Source organism: Lactuca serriola, chromosome 4, assembly GCF_051521515.1.
Source record: "Lactuca serriola cultivar US96UC23 chromosome 4, Lser_US96UC23_V15, whole genome shotgun sequence".
In the NCBI taxonomy this organism is placed as follows: domain Eukaryota; kingdom Viridiplantae; phylum Streptophyta; class Magnoliopsida; order Asterales; family Asteraceae; genus Lactuca; species Lactuca serriola.
The window spans coordinates 95,608,273-95,626,593 of NC_136411.1; the positions used below are offsets into that span (position 1 = coordinate 95,608,273).

The window sequence follows — 18,321 nt, forward strand, 5'->3', positions numbered from 1 at the left end:
AAACATCATTCAGCTGAAAAGGGAGAATAGAAAAAGGGAGAATGGAGAAGAAATTTCAAGAAAAATAAAAGAGAGAGCGAGAACGAGGGACCATCAACTTACCTTATGGGAGGAACAACGAAGATATCTAGCGAGTTAATTTGTGGAGGAGGCAGGGCCACCTTTACCCTACACGATGCTTGAATCGTAACTATCTAGGGCTTCATTAGTTCATAGATGGCGATAAGGAGAAGTCAAAAAACCCTTAATCTCTTTGCAAGTCTGATACAGGCACAATGTAATGAACCCTAAATTGGCTCTTAAATGAAGGCTTGTAAACTTGAGAAGTCATCGCAGTCGCGGTGAGGTGAGCTCGAGGTCGCCCGCGGGAAGATGTGAGCGGAGGTCGCCGGTGGGAAGAGGTGAGCGGGGATGAGCGAAAGTGAGAAGATGTAGCGAACCTTGTAGAGAGCATCCTTTTAAAAAAAACCCTAGATCCCAACGATTTTGTTATAAGATAAATAGTCAGCGCGTTCATTTTAAGAATTATAAAGCGACATGCCTGCACGACACGCTATTTTAAATGGGCGCCCTCCGTGTTTTTTCTGACACTATTTTTAGGTCACGCAAAAATGCGTGCTCTAAATCCTTCACATTTTGTGGGAGATGACATTATTATTAGAGCACGCACCTTTACGTATCAGAAAACACTACGTGTCATGTTTTGCGCATCGTTAAAGGCCTAAATTCTAGTAGTGCTAAAACCAATAATAACAACTTATAACGTTTCTAGTTTTATCTTGACATAAAACTCTAAATAATAATACCAAGTTTTATCTTGACATAAAACTAATAATAACAACATATAACATATCCAGTTTTATCTTGACATAAAACTAATAATAACAACATATAACATATCTAGTTTTATCTTGACATAAAACTAATAATAACAACATATAACATATCTAGTTTTATCTTGACATAAAACTATTAATAGCAACATACTATATAACTTAACATTTAGAACTTTCAAATATAACTTCGGTATTATATCGCACACAACATATATATAGAATCCTAAGTATAACTCAAGATCTACATTAGTAAATTAACATACTGATAAGTTAATAATAGTTGTACATATTCAAAATGTTATATTTAGAACAATCATATCCCGGTTATCATAACTATATACTATCATATAGACATAATAATAACATATATACAATAACTAGCATGCGTTTCCCCCCGAAATATTTAGAAAGTGGGGCCGTGAAACTCACCCTAGTAGCGTGATTTTATGTTATCTAAGCAAAACGGTCAGCGTGCGAGATCATCGGGGCTCGGGATGCAAGATGGACTCAGCAAAGGAGAGAAAGGGAAGAAGTTTTGGTGTAAGAATGGCTGAAGTCGGACTTGCTATTTATAGAAAGGATTTTGGACCCCCACTTCGTGACTTAGGATCTTATCCTCGTAGACTTGCCATTTGCGTTCCTAGCTTCAGAAGGTGTCGCAATTCCAGTTTCACGTCGTGAATTTGATGTCCACGTTGTGGGTTTGGATTCTATCCCCTCGCAGCCTCGTCACACCTTCTAGATTCCAAGATATGGATAAATGACTCCTCACGTCGTGAGTTTCATAAAGCTCACGTCGCGAATTTAATTAACTTAGGGTTTCTGAAAGCTGAATCTTCGGAAGGCCATAACCTTTGCATACGAACTCCGTTTTTGACGTTCTTTATACACGTAGGTATTTACGAGTACTACAACTCTCTTTTAGACTTAAATAGCTAATTCTAAGTCTATTTTAAATTCCTCTTATTATAGAGATTTATAGTGTTCGGTTGATCATAACTTCTTCATGCGAAGTCAGATTCAGACGTTCTCTATATTTTTGGAATCGTATGGACGTACACTTTGATTTGTATCATAAAGAAAGTTCATATTTGTATTAGAATTTATCATGAACTACATAAAAATCTTACCACATTACTATGTTAACATAATCACATTACATGATTGTCATAATCACATATGATTGTCTAATGACCTATTTTGACTAGTGTTACATTCTTCCCCCGTTAGAAAAATTTCGTCCTGAAATTTATCTTGTGGATAGGGTTTTGTCAAACAGTTGGGGGTATTTTTCTTTCATCTAATCTTCACGTTTCCAAGTAAATTCAGGTCCTCGCAAAGAGTTCCATCGAACTTTCACTATGGGAATACGAATTTGTTTAATTTAATCGTTTGACTTCTTGATCCTTGATCTCGATAAGTTCTTTCTACAAAGTTGAGTTTGGTATTGACTTGTATCTCGTCGAGAAGTACCACAAGAGTGTCATCGGATAGACATATTTTGAGATTTGATACGTGAAAAACATCGTGTACATTACTTAGCTCTTGAGGCAACTTGAGTTGGTATGTGACAGAACCAATTCTAGTTAGAATTTCAAAAGGTCCTATACACCGTGGGTTTAGTTTGCCTCGCTTACCGAATCGAATTACACCTTTCCAAGGAGAGACCTTCAACATTACTTTATCTCCAACTTGGAATTCTAAAGGCTTACGTCTTACGTCAGCATAACTCTTTTGACGATCACGTGCAGCCTTTAATCGATCCTTAATTTTCACGACCTTTTCAGTTGTCTCATGGATTATTTATGTTCCAGTACGTAAGGTATCACCTGTACGTTCTTTGGCCATCTGCGTATCTCCAACTTCTGCCCAACATACTGGGGAACGACATTTTCGTCCATAAAGAGCCTCAAACGGTGCAACCTTGATGCTGGTGTGATGACTATTGTTGTAGGAAAACTCAATTAACGGTAAATGAGTATCCCACGCATCCCCAAAGTCTATTACACAGGCTCGGAGCATATCTTCTAAAGTCTGAATGGTTCTCTCACTCTGACCATCAGTTTGTGGATGGTAAGTTGTACTCATGTCTAGATGTGTTCCTAAGGATTTTTTTAGAGATTGCCAAAATCGTGAAGTGAATCTACTATCTCGGTCAGAAATAATAGAACTTGGAACTCCATGCAATCTAACAATTTCCTTAAGATAAACTCTAGTCAGCTTTTGCATCTTGTCGTTCTCCTTAATTGGTAAGAAATGGGCGGACTTATTCAACCTATCGACTATCACCCAAATAGTGTCAGACCCACTAGGAGTTTTAGGTAACTTAGTGATGAAGTCCATTGATATCTGCTCCCATTTCCATTCAGGTATTTCCGGTTGTTGAAGTAAACCTGAAGGCTTTTGATGTTTTGCCTTCACTCTAGAACAAGTCAAACATTTGCTCACATAAGTAGCAATTTCTACCTTCATGTTTGGCCACCAATAATGTACTTTTAAATCTAAGTACATTTTGTCAGAGCCTGGATGCACGAAATATCTGGACTTGTGGGCTTCTTCTAAGACCAAGTCCCTGACTCCACCGCACTTAGGCGTCCAAATTCGGTTCATAAAGTGTCGCGTTCTGTCATCTTTTTGTATAAGTTGCTTTTCCATTCCTCGCAAAGCTTTGTTCTTGATGTTTTCTTCTTTTAGAGCCTTAAGTTGAGATTCTCAAATTTGTGCGGCGAGGTTAGAATGGATAGTTATAGTTAATGCTTGTACCCAACGGGGTTTAATATATTGTTTCCGGATCAAGGCATCTGCTACCACGTTTGCCTTTCCAGGATGATAACGAATCTCACATTCATATCATTCAATAATTCGACCCATCTTCGTTGTCTCATATTAAGATCTTTTTGGTCGAAGATGTGCTGGAGACTCTTGTGGTCGGTAAAAATAGTACACCTAGTACCGTATAGGTAATGTCTCCAGATTTTTAGTGTAAAAACTACAGCTCCCAATTCAAGATCATGGGTAGTGTAATTATTCTCATGCACCTTAATTTGTCGTGATGTGTAGGCAATAACCTTTCCTCTTTGCATCAATACACATCCCAATCCTTGATTTGATGCGTCGCAGTATACGACGAAATCTTCTGTCCCCTCTAGAAGGGATAGGATTGGTGCACTGCACAACATTTGCTTCAGTTTCTGAAAATCAGCTTCTTGTTTGTCTTCCCAGTTGAACTTCGTATCCTTCTGGGTTAGTGTTGTAAGTGGCTTGACTATTTTGGAGAAATTCTCTATGAATCTGCGGTAATAGCCAGCAAGTCCTAGGAATTGACGTACCTCTATTGGCGTCTTTGGTGCTTCCCAATTCCTGATTGCTTCAACTTTGGATGGGTCAACATGAATTCCTTCGTTGCTAACTACATGACCTAAAAATTGTACTTCTCTAATCCAAAACTCACATTTGGAGAATTTAGCATACAACTTTTCTTTTCTTAGTAGTTCCAAGATTATTTGCAGGTGTTGACCATGTTCTTCCTTGGTTCGTGAATATATCAATATATCATCGATAAATACGATCACGAATTTATCCAAGTATGGTTTGCAAACACGATTCATGAGATCCATAAACACTGTTGGGGCATTGGTTAATCCAAAAGACATAACTAAGAACTCATAATGATCATAACGAGTTCTAAATGCTGTTTTTTGAATGTCGTCTTCTTGTATTCTGAGTTGATGGTATCCTGATCTAAGATCTATCTTTGAGTAGTAGTTAGATCCTTGCAGTTGATCGAATAAATCATCAATTCTTGGAAGCGGATAACAATTCTTGATCGGTAGCTTGTTCAGCTCCTGATAATCAATACACATTCGGAAGGATCCGTCCTTCTTCTTGACAAACAAGATTGGTGCTCCCCAAGGTGAAAAACATGGTCGAATAAAGCCTTTGTCAAGAAGTTCTTGTAGTTGGCTAGACAGTTCTTGCATTTCAGATGGAGCCAACCGATAAGGAGATTTCGCTACTGGTGCTACTCCTGGAATTAAGTCGATTCGAAACTCGACTTGTCGGACGGGAGGTATTCCAGGTAGATCTTCAGGAAATACGTCAGGGAAATCACATACTTTAGGTATGTCCTTGATTTATTTTATCTTTCTTCTCTTATCTACAATGTGGGCTAAGAATGCGCTACATTTCTTATGTAGATATTTCTGTGTCTTGGTACAAGAGATGACTTTGCGGTTTTTCCCAGACTTATCACCATAAATAATCAGGGCTTCGCCGTTTGGTAAGGGTAGTCGTATGGATTTCTCATGAAATAGAATTTCGGCGCGATGAGAAGATAACCAATCCATGCCAATTATTACATCAAAATTACCAATATGCATTGGCATGAGGTTGACGTGAAAAAGGTAGTTATTAAGAGTTAGTAGACAGTTTTCTAGGATTTCATGTGTTTTCTCAGTTTGACCGTTAGCGATTTCTACTTCATAGATTTCTTTTAATATGCTAGACTTATGACTCAACAATTTTCTAAATGTCGGAGTTATAAAACTTCGATCTACTCCAGAGTCAAAGAGTATGCCAACGTATAAATCATCTATGAGAAACGTACCAGATACAACCGAAGGGTCCTGGATAGCCTCTCTGCTTCCGATCACAAATGCCCTGCCACACCCTATGCCTCCTTGAATCCTTAACTTTGGACATTCTTTCTTGATGTGTCCAACCTCTCCACACTCATAACACTTTCTTTCTTCACCACGACCTGTTCTAGTATTTGTTTGCTGATTGACTGTTGCATGTGTTGTGCTCCTGCAGTAACTAGCAGTATGCCCCTTCTTTTTGGATTTCCTACAAACAAAATAGTCACCTGGGTGATGACGGTTGCAGTGGTTGCACCATGCATACTTTGGTTGAGTAGGTACTGCTGTTGTGGTTGCGTAGTTGGTTGCCACTTCTTGTCTTTTCTCGGATGATTGTTTGGGATTCTTGTTATTAAACTTGCGCTTGTTTGTTCTAGCTTTGGGAGACTCAGCCTTTGAGACCACTTCTGTTCCTTGGATCTCTGTGAGAGTTAGCTGATGAGCTATCCTCTTGGTGTTGTCATAAGTCGTAGGCTTTGATGCGATCACCATGCCTTTGATTTGCGATGCTAAACCCCAGATATATCGCTCAATCTTTTTATATTCAGGGGTCACAAGTGCTGGACACATTACAACAAGATCATTAAATCTAGCGGTATAAGCTTTTATCTCTGAACCCTTCATGGTTAGGGTCCACAGTTCTTGTTCCAGTTTATGTATTTCCTCCCTAGGACAATACTCCTCTACTAGCATCATTTTTAGCTCCTCCCATTTCATGGAATTTGCAGCATCAATTCCCATTGTATTCACATGGATATTCCACCATGTAAGTGATGCGTCAGCGAAAGTACATGCTGCAAATCGTATTTTACAATCATCTGGACAAAAGCTTATTTGAAAGACGAATTCTGTCTTTTCTATCCACCTTGTCAAATTCACTACCCCTTCATTTCCATGAAAGATTTTTGGCTTACAATTCATAAAATCTTTGTAGGTACATGTTCTAGCGGTCCTTACATGGCCTTCATTTCTAACTCCATCTCTTGTGACATTAGATAGAGCCATAGCAATTCTTTGAGCTATGATTTCTTCAAGTTGCATTGTACTTATTGAGGGGTTTATTTCTGGCGGTGGCTGTGGTTGTCGTTGTGGTGCTGATGGTCAGTTAGGGTTTAGCCGATTACCCTTCTAGGCATTTTGTTTTAGTTCCTATTATAAATAATAAGAATTTTTATGAGTTTTGTTAATCATTTAATACATGAGTACTAAATACTCTAGTTATTATTCACAGCGTAAAACATAATAGACAACATAATGATTACTATAACGTATGCTTCATATTGTTACTAGTGGTTACATCAGTTTATTTAGGTTTATAAGAGAAAAGTTTCTATAAACATTGCAAATTTTGCAAGGTTTTCTACATCCTTGCTATAAACGTTCCTCTTTTCGCCTTAACTAGTCTGATTTTCTCTATTTACATAACCACTAGTTGTAGCTTATCTACCAGAAACCTAAGTGATGACCCAACACATCAGTGACATTAACCACTTGCTCTTCAAGTGCTTGAGTTCTTTGCTCAAGACTTCCCGTGCGTTCTTCATTTCTTGAGGTTTGATTGTAGAGCTCTAACTCTGCAATCCTGGCATCATGAGTAATCATGTCATTATAAGAAAATTTTATACGATGATGGACATCCATCACTGGTTCCTGATCTCGTGTCCTTTGTCCTTCTAGCCTTCGTACTCTTCCAGAGAGATGAGTAGCCCTCCCTTCAACAATTTCTATCTTATCTTCAATTTTCACACTTTTCTCAAACAATTGAGATAAAGTGTTATCTTCAGAAGAATGTGGGAGATGTGGTCGAGATGACTGACCAGTCTCATACATCTTGGCTGCTTTTTCTTCTGCCACCCATTTATCAACTGCTTGTGCGATCCGTGCAGGTTCATCTTGAACTCTATGACTTCCTGAAGATGTTGCCTTCTGACTCTTCTTAAGCTTTTTCCATATCCGTATAGATTTACGTGCAATGCGTTTCATTTTTACTCCTCCCGGAACTTTACGATAAAGAGTGTTCAGAGCTGGTAGAGATTATGCCACCGACTTTGTCTCCTCCATGGATTCGCTTTCTTCCATTGGTTCACTCTCTTCCTATTCGTTAGAGGGTAACGGTGCTCCATCGTCAGAAGGTATTGGATGAAAGGTGGTTGGAGTTACAGGATAGTAAGGATCGCCTAACATCATAGGGAATGAAAGTTCCTCTTCTTCATCCGTATCCTCGATGATTATCCATTCTCGTGAATGTGCCATGTCGAATTCCTATACATTTTGGATTTCCAAGAGTTTAGTCTATCAAATATTTCTCCTAAATTAAATAGTTCATATGATCTGATCATATTAAAATGTAGTTGCGCACCTATACCTAGTTGTGATAGGATCTATGCACGTATAAACTTTAGTTGGAATATTTGATCTAAATCCTTGAGATCAAAAACATTCTGGGTATTAAGGTGTATTCTCATCACGGGTCTGAGTCTTTATATATGACTCAATATTCTTATTTATTGTATTCACGCTTTTACTATTTTTTGTTACTTCATGTCTATCTGATAAGGCTCCGGCCAGTCAGGACTCTCGAAAGGGCAGGATCATTTTAGCATATAGCCGTTCTGAAATCCAGCAACCCAAATCGACATGTCTATCCTTGTCACCGCTCCCGTAAGTAGCCCTTCAGCAGTATAATTAATAATACTTTTTATTTATAGGCTAAGGGATATACCTAAACCTAATAGAGTAAGTCCTAAACTATAGACGTGCTTTCCTAAGAAAGTACTAGTTCACTATAGTTAATAGCTCTGATACCAATCTGTCACACCCCGACGATCGACGGAAACACCAGGTAGTGTAACGTCATTTTTCGTATCACAGTTATATAACATACATTGAACAATACTTAAAGAAAATACATACCTTTATTGATGATTGAAAGTTACATTATTGTTTTCCTAGTATTTATTACATAATATCCGACTATGACATACTTCATAATGAACAAAAAGATACTAGTAAAACTTCTCCTGTTCGAATACATACCAACTTTTCAAGTTCCTGAAAACACATGCATTTTAAAATACGTCAACACAAAGTTGGTGAGTCCACAGGTTTTGACTCCATAAAATAATACATTTTTACACATTAGGTATAATAGTATACTTATCATTTAAGTGTTATACCCAAACATTTCTTAATCTTAAGGTATAAGAAGGGGAAAACTTATACTTAACATTAATACTTGTATACAACAAGGTATAATGTTTCTACAATTTGCTACCATGAGCCTGTAACCGCTGCTATGACATAATACCTCTGATAGAGCAATACACTCAATATTTACCATGAGAACAAATACACTCATGATTTAACATGAGAAACAACACTGTACGCTTCATCAACGCCGGAATAATAACAAATAAAAGGATAGTTCATCACTTGTTTTTGGTTGACTGTAGCTAACAGTCACAAGTTGTGACAACCCGATATTTCGAGACAATGTAATGTAAAACCAATCAAATTTAGGTCAAAATATAACTTTCATAAAATCTTATTTGGGTTAAATAAAGTAGTAGGAATCGTATCAAGGTTTTCGTACATATAAAGAACCCTAAAATCCGAGTTATAACGAAGAAGTTATGACCAACCGAAGATTCTCGGCAAAACCGGCAAAACCGATTAAACGAAAAACGCGAAGTTTCAATACAATAGTTTTTAGCCTTAAGTATCTAAATGAAAGTTATAGATAACCTCAAACCGTGAGCGTACATAAAAAGAACGTCCAAATCTGACTTCGGATGAGGAAGTTATGATTTTTCAAAGATTCGGGTATAGCAGTAGACAGCTAAAAACTCGAAATAGAGCTCGAGATACTTTTGACCAAAACAACCTAAATGAGAATCTAAGGTCTCAACATTAGAAGCGCAACGGCGAAAAGTCTGACGAAAACGGACACCGGATGAAGAAGTTATGGATTTTTAACGGACTTTTCGTGTCCCGGCCCGTTAAAAATAAATAATTAAAAATAAAGTCAAAAATTGCCGATGAAGTCTAAACGAGAGTTGTAGATAATATTTTCAGCTACGCGTGCATATAAAGAACGTCAAAAACGGAGCTCGTATGCGAAAGTTACGGATTTTACAAGTTCGGGGTCCAAAATCCGAGGCTATCAGGCCCCCACGACGTGGCACACCAGAAATGCCCCTATAAATAGAACTCTTGGGGTGCCGGGTTTAGGTGCTCCATTCTTCCATCTCTCATGCCGAAACTCTGCGGTTAAGCTCCCGAAGCCCTCCCGAAGCCCCGGTTTTCACCTTCAAGTCCCGAAGGAAGGTTTTGTGTTCCCGAGATTTCCGAGATTCCCGAGAATCCCGAGATTTTTCCCCCGCTTTCAACTCTTCCTATCGAAGTTCTGCTCGATTCTTCTCTAGACTATTTCAAATCAACCACTTCAATCAAGTGAGTTCATACCCCTTAAATCAACCTTTCAAATGATTTTAAATGTTTAAATACTTTATGGGGGGATACAAGTTAAATACATATAGTTATTGCTTCAATCACATGTGATTGCATTAATCACATGTGATTAATAACTAGGAAACCAATGATTTTATCACTGTTCAAACTGTTTATCAAACTGTTTTACTTCAAAATGTTTTACAAACTCTTTTACTTTTCAAACTTATTTACAACTGTGATTCAAACAAATGTTCCTTATACTTGAACTGTTTCATCAAACTTATGCCTTCAAATTGTTTTATAGATTGACATCAAGTCGATCTTTTCTTGAATTAATATTTATGTTTCAAATGTCTTATAAAAACTTATTTATGCTTTTATATTATAAACTGCATGCCCATATATGTATAGATGTATAAATAATGTTTAAAGGGCTTAGGAAGGCCATCCGCCCTATTTCCTTTTTCTCGATTTGGATGTGGTCTGGTGGGATTTCGGGTGACCATCCGAAGGTCGTTTCAATATTAATTATATATCAAATATACCTATATAGACATAAAAGTACTTCCATATTCATACATACTAGACACATCATTAGTGAGTTACCATCGGTGTAACACAGGATCATACTATTACAATTGTTAGATCAATGAGTCAGTTCATTCATGAGTCTATACATTACATTACTATGAGAACATATACAACTATACTATGAGAACATATACAACTATACTAGGAAGAGAACATATACAACTATACTATGAGAACATATACAACTATACTATGAGAACATATACAACTATACTAGGAAGAGAACATATACAACTATACTAGGAGGAGAACATATACAACTATACTAGAATGAGAAACATTACATTACACATACTAGAATACTTAAATTACTGTGATTTAAATCGGAGCATGACTTAAATGTCATGACTCGAGTTGTAGCCAGAGTCTCTTGGAGGGGGAGCGTGAGTTTGCGTATAGATCTATGCTGGATTGACAATCCTACACCTTGCTGCTAGCTACAGCCGCACCTGCAGGTCTGCGGGTGCCAAACGTCATTTCGTTATTACGACCATTCATTATGTCATTGTTACTAGTCGATAGTATGGTGCAATTTATCACATAATGCCTTAATATAAAATCCAGTTTAAGGTAGTTAGTACAGTAGTAGTTCCTATAATACAAAACTACAGTACTACAATGATTTACCCATTACATATTTTTAGTGATAACCTCACTTAGACATTAATGTACAAACTATATTTTGTTAAATGATAGTTACACTTGGGAAATTACACACTTTTACAACAAACGAGCATACAAATCAGTTAAGCCTTGGTAGAAGGCTACTTTAATAGAAAATATAGGTTTTTCTGAGAGATTCAAACTTTTACAAACACTTACATACATTTTACAACTTATACTTGCGACAGGTTCAAACGTTTTGATAACAAACCCGACACTAAAATACTTATGAACTCACTAGCTTAATGCTGATAAACTCTTTCAAAATAACTTGTATTCTCAGGTCATCAGTAGACAGGTACCGAGGCCAGCTTTTGAGAAGATGGAGCGCATCCAAGACTCATCTCATATTATTTTGTTTTACATTATTTTGGTGTCTATAACTGTACAGAACACGCTTGTATTAAAATTATATATTTAATGCAATGGATGATGTTGTTTGCTTATTTACATTTACTGTGTTGTGATACATTACATGACGTCCTCTGCCCCAGAACGTTTCCACCGTTCTTGGTTTTAGGGTGTGTCAGATTGGTATCAGAGCATTGTTTATAGTGAATTAAGTATATCAACCCATAAAAGATATACTAACTATAAATACATAAGGGATTAAAAATACTCTGACCAAGAGTTTATACTTTAAATAGTAAAATATTTAAGTAAGTATACGTGCTGCATTCATACTAAAATCAGTGTCACTAGGACAGTACAAAAGAATTACGATTGTTGGGCAACACAAGTGGGCTTAGAGACATATGGTCAAAACTGGGAAGATATAGCCTGATCACCTATATTATCCGAGGGTTGACTAGCATGTGCCTAAGTTTAAGTGTGTGGTTGCAACAATGCTAAAATCTTACCAACCCTACCACAATGAGAACAATAGAACATAACAATAAATTTAAAATACTATAGGAGTATTTGGTGTTACTATAAGTACTTTATACTTGAGAATTAAAACGGGATCTTCGTTATTAAGTTGATAGTTGCTAAGTGGATACACTAAGGCTATATGTAATTAGGATGTTATAGACTTAGAATTTGTGGAAATTTTGCCTTACCCCTATTCTGTGTGAATTTGGAACTAAGGTCACTTATTCGAAGGTCTATCCTGTTTAGATTACACATAGCTGGTATGCACTTCACAAATAGCGATGTAACTAATGAAGGTTTTCTAAATAATTATCTAGATAGTTCGTCTAATAATTATCCTCTTACCCTAAATTCTCGCATAGAAATCATAGCTGGACTCCATCCCCTTGACAACCAGTATCTTCTGAATGAAGTCATAGCTGGTTGGTTTGGAGAAGAACCAGAGAATGATCGTCCTATCCCCTTGGATGATCACCACGATGAAGACCTTTTGTATGATGCTAACTCCGAACCAGAGGTTGAGAACCTACCCTGAGCAGCTCCCTTTCCAATTCCTAACCCTCGTCCGGCTTTTCATGGCCCGACCCTAAGTGAGTGGAATGCTTGGAAATATGGAGCCAAGGACAAGATCAGTCTATGCTATTTGATGGCGACCGAAGCTTTTACGACTTGAGCAATGAGGGCTTAGCAGATTTAGTCTTGCCAATCTTGGTCCACAGAGTGGCCTGAAATGAGATTCAAGGCAGGACAGCCCTACATCAGATTTCAGAAATAGTCGCCTATGCTAGAATGCATACCCTCCGCACCATTCGACTAGAACATGCTCACGAGAGATCAGAGAGAAACCATGAAACCCTGCTCCAAGCACCGGCTGAATCACAAGCCGAGGTCTTAGAACTCCGAGTACGCCATATGGTGTTCGAAAGACACCCGTTTGACATGGAACGTCAATTGGCTGAACTGAGAGTTCGCTAGAGGGATAAGTTAATAATAGTTGTACATATTCAACATGTATATAGAATCCTAAGTATAACTCAAGATCTACATTAGTAAATTAACATACTGATAAGTTAATAATAGTTGTACATATTCAAAATGTTATATTTAGAACAATCATATCCCGGTTATCATAACTATATACTATCATATAGACATAATAATAACATATATATACAATAACTAGCATGCGTTTTCCCCTGAAATATTTAGAAATTGGGACCGTGAAAGTCATCCTAATAGCGTGATTTTATGTTATCTAAGCAAAACGGTCAGCGTGCAAGATCGTTGGGGCCCGGGATGCAAGATGGCCTCAGCAAAGGAGAGAAAGGGAAGAAGTTTTGGTGTAAGAATGGCTGAAGTCGGGCCTGCTATTTATAGAAGGGATTTTTGACCCCCACGTCGTCGGTTTTGGACCCCACGTCGTGACTTAGGATCTTATCCTCGTAGACTTGCCATTTGCGTTCCTAGCTTCGGAAGGTGTCACAATTCCAGTTTCAAGTCGTGAATTTGATGTCCACATCTGTGGGTTTCGATTCTATCCCCTCACAGACTCGTCACACCTTCTAGATTCCAAGATATGGATAAATGACTCCTCATGTCGTGAGTTTCATAAAGCTCACGTCGTGAATTTAGTTAACTTAGGGTTTCTGAAAGCTGAATCTTCAAAAGGCGATAACTTTTGCATACGAACTTCGTTTTTGACGTTCTTTATATGCACGCGTAGGTATTTACGAGTACTACAACTCTCTTTTAGACTTACATAGCTAATTCTAAGTCTATTTTAAATTCCTTTTATTATAGAGATTTATAGTGTTCGGTTTATCATAACTTCTTCATGCAAAGTCAGATTTAGACGTTTTCTATATTTTTGGAATCGTATGGACGTATATTGAGTTGTATCATAAAGAAAGTTCATATTTGTATTAGAATTTATCATGAACTACATAGCACTCTTACCACATTACTAGGTTAACATAATCACATTACATGATTGACATAATCACATGTGATTGTCTATTGACCTATTTTGACTAGTGTTACACCTTGCACGCAAAACGGGGTAAAAACAGAAAAGAACGAGAGAAAATGAGCAATTATGCCTGGAACCCTCGGACCCTTTATATAGGGGTTGGAAACCCTCGGTACGCGGGGAGTACCTCCGGGTTACGTTGGGCGTATCAAACTTCATGCATGACACACTTCGGATGGGAGGTTCGATGGCAGAGCCTGCGGCCGATGGGACGAGGTTCCTATCCTCTGGTACGCAGGGCGTAAATGGATTTTTCCAACTTCTAAATTTCATAGCGTACGAGCTCTGTTTTTCGCGTTATTTATATCCACGCATAGGTGAGAATGTACTCTACAACTTCCATTTAGACTCCGTCGGCTATTTTTGAATTTATTTTTTTAATTATACAATTTTAACAGGCTAGGACAGGAAAAGTCGGTTAAAAATTCCGTAACTTCTTCATCCGATGTCCATTTTCGTCAGACTTTTTACCGTTGCACTACTATTGTTGAGATCTTCGATTCTCATTTAGGTTGTTTTGGCTAACAATCGCTCGATCTCTATTTCGAGTTTTTAGCTGTCTACCTCTATCCCGAAACTTTGAAAAATCGTAACTTCCTCATACGAAGTCAGATTTGGGTGTTCTTTTTATGTATGTTCACGGTTTAATGATATCTATGACTTTCATTTAGATACATAAGGCTAATAAGTATTTTATTGAAAATTCTCGTTTTACGTTTAACCGTATTGACGGTTTTGCTGTGAATCTTAGGTTGGTCACAACTTCTTCGTTATAACTCGGATTGTAGTGTTCTTTATATTTCTGAAACCCTGGACACGATATCTATCATTTATGAAATCCAGTACATGAATTTTGAACAATTTATTTTTGACGATAATTTCATTATATCAAAAGAGATTACAATTCTTGACTTTTTAGCTCATTACATTGATTCGAAATATCGGGTGGTCACATCATCCCCCCGTTAGAGGGAATTTCGTCCCGAAATTAAATGTAATGTAAATATTTGTGGATCAGGGAAAGAGATGTGGCTACTTTTGTTTCATCTGATCTTCGAGCTCCAAAGTATATTCAGGTCCCCGCTTTGCATTCCAGCGGACCTTCACAATGGGTATGCGACTTTGTTTTGTTCTATTAATTTCCCTATCCATGACCTCAATTGGTTCCTCTACAAAGTGGAGACTCTTGTTGATTTTGAATTTCGTCTAGAGGGACGACAAGGGTCTCATCGGACAAACATTTCTTCAAGTTTGACACATGAAAGGTAGGATGTACATTATTGAGTTCCTGCGTTAATCGAAGTTTGTATGCTACCGGGCCGATCCTTGCAAGGATCTCGAATGGTCCGATATACCTTTGGTTTAGTTTCCCACATTTTCTGAAACGTATTAACCCTTTCCAGGGTGAGACCTTCAATAGCACTCCCCAACCTAAAATTCTAAGGGCTTCCGTCTTTTGTCCGCATAACTCTTTTGTCTGTCCCTTGAAGCCTTTAGTCGTTCCTGAATTTGAAAAATCTTCTCAGTTGTTTCTTTTATAATTTTCGGTCCTGTGAGAGCGTTGTCGAGTACTTGTCCCTTGGCTAGTTGCGTGTCACCCACTTCGGCCCAACATAGTGGTGATCTGCACTTGCGGCCACAGAGGGCTTCGAATGGAGCAACTTTAATGCTGGAGTGATAGCTATTGTTGTATGAGAATTTGACTAGTGGTAAATGGGTATCCATGATTTACCAAAATCGATTACACAAGCTCTTAGCATATATTCCAAGGTTTGTATGGTCCTCTCACTTTGATCGTCGTTTTGTGGATGGTAAGCGATACTCATGTCTAGTCTCGTCCCTAGAGATTTTTGCAGCGACTGCCAGAATTGCGAGGTGAACCTACTATCTCTGTTGGAGATAATGGATATTGGTACACCATGCAGTTGTACAATCTCTCGGATGTATGTTCGAGCTAGCTTCTCCATCTTGTCGGTTTCCTTTATTGGTAGGAAGTGTGCGGATTTTGTTAATCTATCGACGATCACCCAGATGGTGTCTAGCCCACCTGTTGTCTTGGGTAATTTGGTTATGAAATCCATGGTTATCTGCTCCCACTTCCACTCGGGTACTTCAGGTTGTTGTAGTAATCCCGAGGGCTTTTGGTACTCTACCTTGACTTTGGCGCAAGTCAGACGCTTGCCCACATAGGTAGCGATCTCTGCTTTCATGTTCGGCCACCAATATAGTTTCTTGAGATCCAGATACATCTTGTCTGAACCTGGATGTACGGAGTATCGAGTCTTATGAGCCTCATTCATGACCACGTCTCTGAATCCACCAAACTTCGGTGTCTAGATCAGATCCATGAAGTAACGAACTCTGTCACCCTTGACTTCAAGATTCTTATCCATTCCCCTTAAGGCTTCACCCATCACATTCTCTGTTTTCAAGGCTTCCCTCTGAGCTTCCTTGATTTGTGTGGACAGGTGTGAATGGATCGTCATGGTTAAGGATTTCACTCGGCGACCTGAGTATTCCTTTCGACTAAGAGCATCAGCCATCACATTCGCTTTTCCTAGATGATAATGAATTTCACATTCGTAGTCATTTAACATTTCAACCCATCGTCTTTGCCTCATGTTGAGTTCCCTTTGATTGAGGATGTGTTGAAGGCTCTTACGATCGGTAAAGATTGTGCATTTCGTGCCATAGAGATAGTGTCTCCAGATCTTTAGCGCGAAAACGACTGCTCCCAGTTCGAGGTCGGGTGTAGTGTAGTTGACCTCATGCGTCTTGAGTTGTCTCGAGGCGTAGGCGATGAACTTTCCTTGTTGCATTAGAACACATCCAAGACCTTGATTAGATGCATCACAATAGACCACGAAGTCTTCTGTTCCTTCTAGCAAGGACAATATAGGTGCGCTGCATAGTGCTTGCTTCAGTGTTTGGAATGCAGCGTCTTGTCTTTCTTCCCAATTGCAAGTTACACCCTTCTCTATCAAGGAGGTAAGTGGTTTAGTAATCTTTGAGAAGTTTTGTATAAACCTTCGGTAATAGCCAGCAAGGCCCAAGAATTGTTGGATTTCCTTTGGGGTTCTAGGAGCTGACCAGTTCTCGATTGCCTTGATTTTGGAAGGGTCCACGTGTATCCCGTCTTTGCTAACCACGTGACCTAGGAAATCTACTTTCCGAATCCAAAATTCGCACTTTGAGAATTTTGCGTATAGCTTCTCTTTCCTTAGAGTTTCCAAGATTTGTCGAGGTGTTGACCATGTTCCTCTTTACTCTTCGAATAAATGAGCATATCGTCTATGAAAACGATCACAAATTTGTCCAGGAATGAACGACACACTCGGTTCACTAAGTCCATCAACACCGCCGGCACATTTGTTAATCCAAATGGCATCACTACAAACTCGTAGTGACCATAACGAGTTCGAAAGGCTGTTTTTAGAACATCTCTTTCCAAGACTCGCAGTTGATGATACCTGGATCTCAAATCGTTCTTTGAGAAATAACTCGCTCCTTGGAGTTGGTCAAACAAGTCGTCAATGTATGGTAGGGGATATCGGTTCTTGATGGTGAGCTTGTTGAGTTCCCGGTAATCAATGCACATGCAGAAGGGTCCATCCTTCTTCTTTATGAATAAGACTGGTGCTCCCGAAGGTGAGAAGCTCAGTCCGATGAATCCTTTGCTGAGTAGTTCGTTTAATTGGCTGGATAATTCTTGCATCTCAGTTGGCGCTAGACGACACGACGACTTAGCTACTGGGGTAGCTCCGGGAATTAAATTGATCCTGAACTCGACTTGTCGTTCTGGTGGGACTCCTGGAAGATCTTCAGGGAAGACATCGGGAAAATCGCAGACTTTTGGTATGTCTTTGAGGTCTTTCGCTTCTTTTTCCTTATCTACTACGTGGGCTAAGAAGGCATCATACTCCTTACGCAGGTATTTCTGGGCTTTGATGCAAGAGATGATTTGTAAATTGGTACCAGGTTTGTCACCATAAATGACAAGAGTTTCGCCGTTTGGTAGATTTAGGCGAACGACCCTTTCGTGACAAAGTATATCGGCATGATGTAGGCTTAACCAATCCATACCGATGATGACATCAAAGCTCTTTATAGTGATCGACATTAGATCGATTTGAAATGAATGTTCGTTTAGAGTTAGTGTCAGCCTATGTACATATCGTTTGTGCTTTCTATTCTACTGTTTGCCATTTCTACTGTAAATATCTTATTGAGTGATTGAGGG

The 18,321-nt window shown here is 38.5% G+C and overlaps 1 protein-coding gene across 1 annotated transcript; it reads right to left on the reverse strand.

The window, feature by feature from the left end:
* Positions 1–4,969: 4,969 nt before the first annotated feature.
* LOC145098628 (uncharacterized) lies at positions 4,970–6,514 on the reverse strand. The gene has a single exon (XM_079036252.1). The coding sequence runs from the start codon at positions 6,512–6,514 to the stop codon at positions 4,970–4,972; it is 1,545 nt and encodes a 514-aa protein (XP_078892378.1).
* Positions 6,515–18,321: the final 11,807 nt, after the last annotated feature.

Bases quoted from the DNA above. Each gene is read 5' to 3' on its own strand.
- LOC145098628 (XM_079036252.1), bottom strand. From the start codon at position 6,514: ATGCAACTTGAAGAAATCATAGCTCAAAGAATTGCTATGGCTCTATCT.